This window comes from Sorex fumeus, unplaced genomic scaffold (assembly GCF_029834395.1).
Source record: "Sorex fumeus unplaced genomic scaffold, SorFum_2.1 ptg000122l, whole genome shotgun sequence".
NCBI classification, from domain to species: domain Eukaryota; kingdom Metazoa; phylum Chordata; class Mammalia; order Eulipotyphla; family Soricidae; genus Sorex; species Sorex fumeus.
The window spans coordinates 55290552-55303045 of NW_026606179.1; the positions used below are offsets into that span (position 1 = coordinate 55290552).

At 61.0% G+C, this 12494-nt stretch overlaps 1 protein-coding gene across 1 annotated transcript in view; it reads right to left on the reverse strand.

The window, feature by feature from the left end:
• Nucleotides 1-5609: 5609 nt before the first annotated feature.
• CFDP1 (craniofacial development protein 1) overlaps nucleotides 5610-12494 on the reverse strand; it is an 80556-nt gene continuing 73671 nt past the window's right edge. The window contains exons 6-7 of the mRNA XM_056136700.1: nucleotides 10800-10958; nucleotides 5610-5852 (exon numbers count right to left, since the gene is read on the reverse strand). Of these exons, the coding sequence (XP_055992675.1) occupies nucleotides 5762-5852; nucleotides 10800-10958 (250 nt within the window). The 3' untranslated portion in view covers nucleotides 5610-5761. The remainder of the gene's footprint in view (nucleotides 5853-10799; nucleotides 10959-12494) is intronic.

The following is a 12494-nucleotide window of genomic DNA, read 5'->3' on the forward strand; positions in this document are numbered from 1 at the left end:
CCTGCTACGCTCTCCTCACGGGAACGCCTCACTGGCCGCCAGCCCCTCGTTCCACACAGGAGCAAAAGATCTGCAGGCCTGTCTGAAAAGACACAAGCTCACGGCCAGCAGGGCTAAGGCTGGGGTTGGGTCACTGGGCAGCCACACTCCAGGTGTCCTTGTGGCAATGAGCCTGTGCACAAAAATTGCATCTGACAGTAATTTTGGATCTGCGTTGCCTACAAAAAACATGTTACAGCTGGAAAAAAAAAACACCCAAAAGAAGAGAAGACTTTGCAGAAAAGTCTGAGTCAGGACCCTGAGCTCCCTGGTAAGCCAAAGGTGTGTGTGTGTGTGTGTGTGTGTGTGTGTGTGTGTGTGTCACTAGGACACCATCCCTCCTCCCTTGTGCCTCGGAACCAGGCTGCATCTTAAAGAGGGGAGGGGACACGGCCCACGCAGCACCAGCTCACCGCCAGGCCTGTTGGAACAAGGCTGAAGGGGTTGAGGTGAGGCCGGCCCCTCCCTGCCTCTCACAGGGGTTGAAGGCCACTGCGGGGCCCATGCTGGGAGCCAGGGTGCCACTGCTGTTCTCCGTGGCGCCCGCAGGAAGCTTCTCTGTTTCACTCCCCCCCCCCCCCCCCCCCGCCACTCTCCCCTGGCCACTGTCCTTGCCAGGGTGACCCTCCCGTACATACAGTCAGGGCTCCAGGAAGGTTCCATCTGGTCGTGCCCAGCCCACACCCGGGCCCGTCTGGCTCCACCTGCAGGCATGCTCCTCCACTGAAGTGAGAAGGGCCGAGGAGACGCCCCCAGGAAGCCCCTGCACTCGGCTCTCTCTGCTACCCGTCTGTGGATGAAGCAGGAGTGGCTGCTTTTGGCCACGCCCAGTGATGCTCTGGGCTGACCCCCCTGGCTCTGCGCTCAGGGATCACTCCTGGTGGTGCTCGGGGGACCCTACCTGAGTGGTGCAAGGAAAGCGCCCTGCTCGCTGTTCTATGGCTCCCCCTCCCCGCCCCGCCCCAGTTTAGAGCTTCTGACGCCTACCAGGGAGTCCCTGTGTGGAGCCCTGCCCTACTGTTCCGGTGGTGTCCGCCAGCTCAGAAAGCGGCCCAGGGGTGAGGCCCACGCACAGCACCTGCAAGGCCTTGGGGTCGATCCGTGGCACCAAAAAGAAAAATCAAAACCAGCACCCTCCGCAAAAGAAAACTGAAACCCAAACCAAGCCCCCCCAACCCCAACCCCAACCAAGCTGCCAGGCCGATGACAGGCCGTCCCCAGCTCCCGCAGCCCCCAGCAGACGCTCCCCCCCAACAAGGCCGAGCAACTGCAGGCAGTTGAGGATCGGGACGAAGTACCAGGGCTGCTCCAAGCTCTTCACCTCTGCCTGTGAGGCCGCCCAGCTCCTCACTCCCGGCCCGGCCCGCCTGGTCGATACAGAGCCTCGGGTCCACAGACCCCTGAGCTACCCGCTGACCCTTAGTCGTCTGGGGCGCTGGCCTCGTCCTCCTTGGTGGCTAATGGGGGGGCGCCTGCCCCCGGGACTTGACGTGGGGCTCCTGAGGAGGCAACTGGCGAGAGGCACTCGAGGCAGCGGCCCCCTGCCCTGCCCTGACGCTCTCTCAGGCCCGGTTCTTTTCGGTAATGAGAAGGTAACAGATGCCCAGGAAATCCGACACAGCCCTCTGGGACAGGGAGAAGACAAAGACGGATGGGTGGCAGGGGCAAGGAAGGCCAGGAAACCTCACGCTCCATCCCCTCACAAGGCACCTGGGCCGCCCTTCCCCACCGCCGCAGTCCCCAGCACTGCCTGGAGACTGCCCCCGCAGCCCCCACCCCCACTGCCTGGAGACCCCCAGCCCCCCACCCCCACTGTCCAGAGATCCCTCAGGGCCCTGCCCCCATTGCCCGGAGACCCCCCTAGGCCCCCACCCCCACTGTCCGGAGACCCCCAGCCTCCCACCCCATTGCCTGGAGACCCTCCCAGGCCCTTGCCCCCACTTCCTGGAGACCCCCAGGCCCCTGCCCCCATTGCCCAGAGACCCCCCCCAGACCCCCGACCCCACTGTCTGGAGACCCCCCACAGTCCCCTGCCCCCACAGCCCGCAGACTACATTCCCAGTCCCCCACCCTCCAACCCCCTCACTGCATGGAGACTGCCCCCAGACCCCCACCCCCACTGTGGGGAGGCTGGGGGGGCTGGGGTCTCCCAACAGTGGGGGTTGGGGTCTGGGGGTCTCCAGACAGTGGTGGTGGGGCCCTGGGGGGGATCTCTGGGCAATGGGGGTGGGGCCCTGGGGGATCTCTGGGCAGTGGGTTGGGAGCTGGCCCGACACTGACCAACATTGGCCGTTGCAGCTCCCTTTCCCTCGGGCGTAGAGGGGCCCTGGGAATAGGAGCCACAAGGTTTATGTTTCTTTGTTTTTTGGCTACACCCAGTGGTGCTTAAGGCTGACTCCTGGCCCTTGCTCAGGGAATATTTCTGTGGGTGCTGGGGGACCCCAAGGGGTGCTGGGGATGAAACCCGGGTTGGCCCTGTGCAAGGCGAGCACTCTGCCTGCTGTCCTACCGCTCCAGCTGCTCCTGTTTCTGGGGCCTTCTGGGGGGTGTCTGCCTGATGAGGCTCAGGCAAAGAAGATGCCTTTTTTTTTAGGTTTTTTTGTTTTGTTTTGTTTTGTTTTTGCGGCACATCTGGTGCTCAGGGTTACTCAGATTACTCCTGGCTCTGTATTCAGGAATTACTCCAGTAGGTGCTTGGGGGACCAGCTGGGATGCTGGGGACCGAACCTGTGTCAGCCCTGTGCAAGGCAAATGACCTGCCCACTGTACTGTCGCCCTGGCCCCAGAAAGTGCTTCTTGACAGAAGGTGGGTCGGTCGCCTGCGGCTCCCTTGCACCCCAGCCCAGCCCAGCGGCCTCTGAGGGGGGCATTCCCGAGCCATTCCCCAGGCAGGTCAGACTGGGTGGGTGGGCCCCAAGCACCTCCGGACCTCTGGGAAATGCCCACTGACTGGGAGCCCAGCGGCCTGTGCCGAATGTCTTCCACCGGCTTCTTGGTCTGACCGGAAGGCTTGAGGCCAGAGGCGGCGCGTCCTGCCGTCGGGTGCCATTCAGTCTGTGTCCATCCGCACCTTCTGAGCCGTGGAAGGAGGCCCTCACAGGACCCAGGAGCAGCAGAACCGGACAGTGGTCCCGCGACCACCCCTCCCTGGCTGCTACCAGATCTCCGGGGCAGGAGTGAGATGAGCAGAGGCCCCTCTACTCCCTCGCTCCCACCTGCAGCGTCTGAACGAATTCAAAGCAACTCCAAACCGCCCGGAGCCGTGTGCGGGGCCTGTGTGCCCCTCACTCAGCAACACTCGCCCACACGCGGCCCCTCATTTCATCTCAACCGCCCCTTTCCTCCGGAGCCATTTTAAAGAAATGGAAGCCCCTGCTGGGCCGGAACCACTGGCTGGTGGGCAGAGCGATGCCCAGGCCGCCTCCGGCCCCGCGAGGGAGGGGCGGTCAGCAGGGAGAGGATGTACGGGCGTGCACACACACGAACACGCGAGAGACAGGGGAAGCTGCTTCAGCAGGAAAAGGGGCTTAGTTTAACACGTTTAGTTTTTCCAGACTGCACTGGGCGGCCCTCGGGGGCGCTGCCTGGCCCAGTACTGGGAGGGTCAAGCCCTGTCGGGAAACAAACGGGTTCCCAGAGTTTGCAAAGCTGTGCCCCAGCCCTTTGGGCCTGCCCTCTAACATGAGACGTCTATATCACTTTGGGGGTCCCCTGGCAGGGCTTGGGGGCCCATATGGAGTGCCGGGGATCAATCCCAGGTTGGCTTCGCGCACGGCCAGTGCCCTGCCCTCTGTGGCATCTCCACAGTCCCATTTAAACATGTCGGTGAAGGAAGCGGAAGTCAGGCCAAACGCCAGTGGAATATGCCATGGTCTGGGGGCGTGGAGGACCACCAGTGACGAGGATGGGGACACGCTGTCCATCCTGTCGGTGGGGCCCAGTGAGGTGCTTCTCAGTGTGTGGTGGCTGGCCAAACCCAGGGCGTCCTAAGTCAAGCAGGGTGAGGTGTGTGCGGAGATCTGCCGAACCAGGGCCGGCTCTGGTTCCACCAAGGCTCTCTTAAAGCACAGTGACAACAGCAACGATGACAGGCTCTTGGGCGAGAGCCGGCGGCTCCTCAGGCTGGAAGGGTGCGAGTGGGGCCCTGAGCTTCCCTGATGGCAGCAGGAGGCAGGATTGTGGAAGGGGGAGCTGGGACCAGAGAACTTGTCACTCGGGGCAGCCAACAACCAATGAGGTGCTCAGAGCCCCCCATGGCAGGGCTAGCCTCGTGCCCGTGGGCCTGGGGCCTTGTTCTTTCAGCACCCCGGCCAGCAAGGCTGAAGAATGACTGAGTCCCTGAGCACCCTGGCCAGCAAGGCTGAGGAATGAGTCACAGCAGCGCCCAGCCGCTGTCCCGAGGCTGCCGGCCAGAATCCCGTCAGTGCGCACGGACAAGGTGCCGAGGGGGGCTCCTGTACCACCGTTCTGGCCGACCAGGGCTGCAAGCCCAGAACCAGGCAGGTGATAATCAGGACGCGGCGGCCGTGAACTTCTGACCATTCTCAGAGTGGTGCCCTGACCGAGCGCCTGTCATCAGCTCAGCTCAACCCTGAGGCGCTGGTGTCACACAGCCAAGTGACCGTGCTAGACCTCAGTCAAGGTCAGGTGAGCGGCACAGCCTGATCCCAGCCTTCAGGACCCCCTTCCTCCTGCACCTACCGCTGCTGCCTCGGGACATGACCTCACCCGCAGGAATAGGGTTACTGCTCTAACATCCTGAAGGTTTGTAAGCTTACTTTTTTTTTCTTCTTTTTGGGTCACACCTGGCGATGCTCAGGAGTTACTCCTGGCTCTGTACTCAGGAATGACTCCTGGCGGTGCTCGGGGGACCATATGGGATGCTGGGAATCGAACCTGGGTCGGCAGTGTGCAAGGCAAATGCCCTACCCGCTGTGCTATTGCTCTGTCCCCCTAAACTTCCTCTTTTGCGGGGGGAGAAGAGGTGGAGGTCCATTAGGCAGTGCCTGGGGATGACTCCCGGCAAACACTATGCACCTCTCCTGCTTTACTGGCCCCTTCGTAAACGTTCTTAAGGGGGTGTCAAAAGAAAAGTGTCCTTCAGTGCTACCTCAAAGTTCAGGGGACGTGCGACAGCATCTCAAGCTGCTCTGAATGTGCTGAAGAGGAAGGAGCAAGAAGGGCAAACAGCCCCTCAGCTGTGGCAGCTGAGTCTCCCCTCCAGGGGCTCCCAGGACCCTAGTCAGGAGAGGTCCCCGCAGGACTGAGCCCCAGACAGGATGCCTGGCCCGGTGGACCAGCAGAATAAACGCCGCGAGTGACGCCGGCCCCTGTGCCAGCCCCTCAAAGAACCAGCTTCTGGGTTTTATTTATTGCTCTTTTGGTCACACCCAGCGATGCTCTGGGGTCACTCCTGGCTCTGCACTCAGGAATTACTCCTGGCGGTGCTGGGGGACCAGATGGGATGCCGGGGATTGAACCCAGGTTGGCGGCGTGCAAGGCAAATGCCCCTCCCTCCTGCCGTACTATCACTCCAGCCCAAATTTTGTTTTTCAAATTTTTTATTTTAAGGACAAACTTTTACAATAAAATGAACAATGAACAAAATCAAGTAGAATCGAGATAAAAAGACAGAAATCCAACGTAGAAAACAAGGACCTTGCTGGGCAAGAGCTGGACACCCGCAGCTCCCGTGTGGGCAGGACGGAACCCGGCGTCTGGGTCAGGGCTTCATCTTGCTCAGCCTGAGGTCGCGCTCGATTTCAAACTGCCTGTGATCCACCCGGTCGAGGAAAGCTTTCCGCTCAATGTACCTGAGGGAAGAAGGAGACGGACTTTGCAGAATCCGGCGTGAGAGGGCGCCTTCTGCCGTGCTGGGTGCCCGGGCGACCCCCCAGCTGTGTCCTGTGGGGCTACCCAGGGACGCTTCGGGACCAGGCGTGACGGGCAGATGGGGAAGGTGACGACCCATTGGGTAAGTACTGGGTGCGCTGGTGGCGGACGGTGCCCCAAGCCCCAGGGGAAGGAGACAGCACAGGGGCAGGCCTGGCTCCTGATGGCCACATGCCCGACGCCCGGCAGCTCTGGCTCCTCCTCTTGGCACATCAGGCCCGCCAGGTTTCCCGTCTCAGGTGAGCACTGGAGGTGGGGGGAACGGGAGGAGAAAGCTGCACCTGCAAGTGGAAAACTAGGCCGGAAGTCCTCCTTCAGAGCTGAGAGGGCGGGACATGCACCCCTCCTTCCCTCATCGCCTCGGCTCCCTGTCCCGGGCAGAGCGGCCTCCCCCCCGTCTTCAGGCCCCCCGACGGACCCTGCTCTGCTCCCAAGGTGTCCCAGCTGCCTCTGAACCCTCTTCTCCCCAGAAGCGGACCTCATCTGCCCGGGGCGGCATCTCTGCCGCTAATTAACCCACTGAGCAGAGCCGAACCTCAGCAGAAACCTTCCTTTGATGTCCGTGGACGATGGGCACTTGCAGATGGGCTGAGCCCGTACCCTCTGCTGAGCTCAGGTCGGCCTTTCCCAGCGGCGACCTGTGAACGCAGACTCTCCTCCTGGCTGCTGGCCAGCGGGGCCGGGCCCCTCTCCCACACTGGAAGGGACCCTGGCTCTCCACCCTTGCCGGGCGTGTAAGAGGCACATAAGGCGGGCCTTATGAGCGGGTGGCCCCTAGCCCGGCCCCAGGACTGTCCTGCCTCCTCCAAAGGCCTCTGTTTGGACTGCACTGGTTAAGGAAGCGGCGGCTCTGGACGGCAGGGGTGTGTGTGGGTGGGGAGCTCCCCAGAGCGGTGCTTGGGGATTTCAGATGCCTTGGAGAACTGCGAAGTCCCCAACACTCAGAAGCCCCTTTGCCGAGGAGCAGACACTGCAGTGGGGTGTGCACACGTGACATCGCCACGTTACCAGCTGAGAGCTGGGGTTGGTGAGGCAATCTAGCCACCCCGCAGTCCCCTGCCACGGGAGAGGAGTTAGGGGGTACTGTAAGGGCGCTCGCTCCCTGGGAAAGGAAGAGGAAGTGGCAGTAATGATGATGCCCCCCAGGTTGCAGGTTCCCGAAGCTGGCCTTTGTGTGCAGCTGACCTGCAGGCGAACGAGGTCAGACCCAGGGCGGCCGTGGGCAGCAAGGGACGCAGGTGCAGACTGAATGCTGGCCACGGCGGCCCAGACAAAGGCCGTCAAGACAGGTCTGGCACTGCACACCCGCTGCAGCTGCTGCACGGGGCCCGAGTAGAGCTGACCAGGGCCCCCCACCGGGACACAGTGGCCCTGACACTGGCTATGTGAGTGGCTTGGAACAGTGGAGTTTTCGGTGCCTTTCCACATAAAGCAAGGAAGATAAAATGACACAATGGAACCCTCTGAGAGCTTTACAAACCAGACCAGCAGTGAGGGGCACAAGAGGGGACTCTGCCTCTTAGGTCTGACTGACCGGGTCTCTCAGAAGCCGCAGAGTCCGAGGGCTGCAGGACAGGCCGGGACAAGCGCTCCAGCCCGAGGAGGCGCCTACGGGCACGCTCGCGGTGAGCCCCCCCTCCATCTCAGCACTGCCCTTCGGGCCCGAGCAGCCCCCTGGGACCCAGCCTGATTGGGCTCAGTCCCCGGGCGGGCAGGCGGGACAGCTGCTCCCCTCTCCTTAATGAAACCCGCTAATAGCCTCCGAGCCCAGGGGCAGCTCCAGGCCTCCTTTCAGATCCAGGTTAAACACAACAGGCCGTGACATCTTTTCTGATCGCTCAACCCAAATTACTGCTCGGCCGGCCCGGAAGAAAGTACTTTCTTGGGACTCCCTCACTGGGCCCGAGTGCTGAGCTGCAGCCCCGAGTCAGCTGCCCCTCTCATGCCCGTGGCCTCAGGACCCTGGAGCCCAGGATGCCAAGGCACAGCGGTCAGGGGGAGCTGCCTGAGGGGCAGACTGACAAGAGATAGCGGCCAGGTGCGGGGAGGAGGGCCTGGCCGCAGCCCGGATCGGCGGGCAGGGAACCACCAGGAAGGGTAGAGGGAAAACCGCCAGGAGCGAGCCAGTAAGGCCGGGATGTGGCCAGCAAGGGCAGACGGATTCCCGACAGGCACATATGAGCTCTGTGCTGGGCGTGAACTCGACATTCACTTCTTTCATAAACCGACATAACTGATACACGGGTCCTTTCGGTTTGTTTTTTTCTTAAATTTTTTTCTTTCAGGGCCACAACACCTAGATGTCAAGGCTTACTCCTGGCTCTGCTGAGGGGGACCATATGCGGTGCCAGGGATCGAGCCAGGGTTGGCCGAGTGCCTTAACCCCCATCCTACCTTTCGGGACCCTTAAAATCCCCCACCCCCAATCTTTAGTGACCAGGGATGTGTCCCAGTGATACAGCTGACTGTATCAGCTGACTGACATGCTAAGCACCTGCTAAGTACATGGTAGGCCCTGGGATGTGTCATTCCTGACACTGTGAGGGCCCCCGGGCACTGCTGGGTAGGGGCCGGGTGAGAGCAGAGGGGAGACAGTTGGTTGGAGCCCCTGCCCGTAGGTGCTCGTCAGACCCCGGGAGTCCCACAGGCCTGAGAGTGGCAGCTCTGCTCCTCGGACCCCAGTCCTGCAGGTGATTTCAAAAGCGGGTCAATAGGACAGCGGGTACTACAGAGCGCTTGTCCTGTACAGGGCCGACCCAGGTCAATCCCTGCACGCCATATGGTCCCTGAGGACTGATTAGGAGTGATTCCTGAGCAGAGGCAGGTGTAAACTGTGAGCAACGTGGTGTGGCCTCTTCTCCCCCACTCCCCCGGTAAGTAAGTAAAAAGGGACGACTCTGACCTGACACGTGTGCGAGCACCACTGCATGCAGCGCCCAGGGAGCAGGGGCCCAGTGATCCCTCATCACTGCAGCCACATGCCCACTGCAGGGAAGGAGGAGGGGAAGAATGAAGCAGCCAGAGAGGGGGCACTGGGGAAGGGGCTCGCCTTGTACCCGAGCACTGCAGGGTGTGGCCCAGAAACCAAGAAAAAAAGCAAAAGCTCGGAGAGGAAACCCGCAGCCTCAGGCCTCCACAGCAAGCCGCCAACCCCGCAGAGAACGCTGCCAGGGGTGCCCGCCTGGCTTTCCAGAGGCGCTCACCGCGCGGAGCACCCGTGCCCTCTGTGCAGTACCCAGACAGCGGCTCGCCCCCGCCAGGAAGTGACACCGGGGCAAACTGGACAGGTCACTCCCCTGAGTTCCCCGCAGGGTCAGGCCGAGGCCAGATGCTATCTGAGGGTACGTTTCCGCCCAGCTCACACAGGAGGGGCAGAGTTCTCAAGCGCAGCCCAGGTGAGACGTGAAGGCCTTCCCTGGGCTCGGCCGGACTCCTGAAACCTTTGTAGTGAGGTGTGGGGGCCAGTGAGCAGAGCGGGCACAGAAGCCAGACCCTGTGGCTGGGCGGGGGCATCCGCCAGAGGGAGGCGGAGTCGCGGGAAGCCCCTCGAAGGCACCCCCAGCCTGGCTGTGAGGCGTCCTTTGTGTGCAGATGGCCTTTCTGCCTTGTCTTCCCAGGACACCATCAGCCGCGCCCCGCGCGCCAACAGTACCACTCCTGTTCTAATCTATTCTCCTCGGCCGAGCAAACTGTCCAGCCCATATAATCAACCCTCAGAAAAGCAGCCCGGCACGGAGCGGAGCGGGCGGGTTGCTGGGGGTGACGCAGAGACTCGGGAGGTTTGGGGCCAAAGTCGGGGGCCCTGGAGATAACGCCAACCCCTGCCAGGCTCCCCACAGGGTCGCGGTGCTTCCGCCTCGCTCCTGGGCCGGGAGAGCTCGGAGAGCCTGACCCAGAAGCCTGGGCTGAGCAAGCTCATAAAGTCATTTACCTATTGACTTTAAGCACATCACAGTTCTTTGAGCCCGAGGACTCTGACCCTGCAAACGAATCCCTCACTTCAGGACAGCTTTGCTGATGGGGAACTGCCGGGGCCGGGCACTGCGCTCACTGGCCGGCACTGACATGTCCACACACATCGGCCTGAGGCTTGGGGCCTCACAGCCTGAGGGGGGACCAACCCCAGCTCCCTGTGAAGGGGCTGAGCTTCAGAAAGGCGCCAAGGTGTCGGCCGACCACAGACTTCCTGCCAGTCTGAGGGGAGGGGAGTGCTGACCACTTCTGCAGTTAAGTCTCACCTTCCTCTGGGAGGAGGGCCTGCACCTCACTGTCTCTTGCACTCCCCGAAAGGGAGTTCAGGGACATCCTCTTTGCAAGCCCGGTGAAGAGGGAGGGGAGCAAGCCCGGACCTGGGAGCCGAGGGCCGGTGTGTCATGCACGGGGCAGCCAGGGGTGCAGCCCCACCCCGGTCGATGACGGGACTGAAAATCCCAGCACGATGCCAGAGAGTCTAGTGGGCTCCGCGCTTAAGTGCTACAGCATGTCTGCCAAGGAACTGGCTGACACGGCGAGCCAGAGGCGACACGTGGATAAACAAGGTGACTGGGAGTTCACGAGCCACGTGTAGCTCTGCCGGCAGGAACCTGTGCCCGAGAGAAGGGCCGGGCTGCTCCCGCCCTGCACCCCGGCAGCTCCACTGACAAATCAACGGCCACTTCCATCTCACCAAGAAATGTGCCCCTGGCAGTATGGGGGGTCTGTTCCGTGACAGATGCCTCCTGAGTTCCTCCAAGGGTTTTCGCAGGAATCACATCGATTTCCTTCTTGGGTTTGTCTTTGGGCACACCCAGGGGCCTCCAGGGCTGGCATCGGTCACTCCCTGCAGCGTCAGACACTCCCCCACCCAGCCGGAGCCCGGCCCCTCTTACCCTTCCTTCCCGCGGTTGTGGATGGCCAGCTCTTCACCAATGCCTTCTTCCTCCTTGAAGCTCTCCCAGTCCAGCTTGGACTTCTCTAGGGTGCTCAACTTCTGCTTCTTGGCTCCAATTTTCCCCAAAAGGCTGCTCATGCCACTCGGTCTTTTTAATCTAGAAAAGGGAAACACATGTCACGTGTGAAAACGGTGCTCTGACTGGCAGGGGGGCTCTCTAGATCACAGCCTCTTATCTTAATGGGAATCTTGTTCCTATCAAGGGTCTTTCCGGTCTGGGGTGGCAAACACTGTAAGGAAATCAGAATTCGGTTCCACTTCTTCCTGCTTAGCAAAGCTGTCCGACTGTGGCAGCCCTGGAGCAGGAAATCCTGAGACCTCTGTGGGCTGGGGGAGAGGCCAGTGCCCGGAGGCCTGGCTGGCTGCAGGCTCGCCCTCTAACGGGGCCTCCGGATCAGCAGGGCCCGCAGTGCCCGGCCAGGGAGAGGAGGGGCTCGGTGAGCAGCTGCTGAATCACGGCCACCAGCATGAACGAAAGCCCCAGGGACTCTCTGCAGAGAAACTGGATCCCAGCGTGGACGAACAAGGAGTCACGGTCTCTTAGCGGGATCGGAACATCAGTTCCCTTTCAAGTCCTGTTGAGTCAGGGTCCTGGTTTTTCCCAGGAGGAGAAGGCATTCCTTACCCTGGAGGCAGGGAATGTACAGGCTATGTCTGACTTGCTGATGATGCTATCGTGAGCGGGGGGAGAAACCCTGAGAGACCAAGTTCAAGTCTAGGCAGGCCGACCATTTCCAGAAAAGGCTGAAGGCAGGAGAGAAGGTAACAACCACTGGACGCAGCTCGTCAGGACAAGATGGTACTTGGGGAAAAACTGGGTAGGAAGCTGGCGGCTTTGGGTCTCTTTAAGATACTAAGTTCGATCAGCACACAGGAAGGCTTGATTTTCTGTGTCAGGGGGCAGGCAAGAGAGTTCAAGTATCCCCTGAGCAGACAGCACAGGCCTGTCCACACCCTCCACGTGGACGGGTGCTGCTAGTTCCCAAGTACTTCAGAGCCACTCTCGGCTTACCGTGGCCATGGGAAGGACCCCCAAGCCTCAGGTCAGCGGAGGAAGAGGAACCTCCTAGTGTCATACTAGCCACTTGGAAGTTTCCCTGAGCACAACGTCTTTCTAGTGTTGGCCCCGCGGCCACTGGGCTTCCAGGCTGCGCTTCAGATGCCAACCCACACAACCTGGGCAGGCATCGCTGCTCTGGGTTTCGGTGGGACAAATAGGTTTGGAAAAGTTAAGTGATACAACAAAGGTTGAAAATAGAAAAGAAAAGGCAGGTCGAGGATAAGACGAGGTTCCTCTAAATGCCAGGGGAGTCCCCTGTGCTTGCTGTCTCCCGTCTACAGCCGGAACTGACTTGAGGTATTTCCTGAGAAATGGTACCTGCCAAGCTGTTTATTAAGCTCTGTACGGCTTTCTTTTGGGGGAATGCGTGTGTGTGTGTGTGTGGGGGGGGGGGGGGGGCGTGGCACACCCAGCAGCGCTTAGGGCTGACTCCTGGCTCTGTGCTAGGGGACCATTTGTGGTGCTGGGGTTTGAATCCGGGTTGGCAAATGCCTTCAGCTACCCGTAATCTCTCCGGTCCCCCACGGCTTTCTAAGAGCTTTCAATTCGCATCTCAAATTTCTTTTCCAGAAG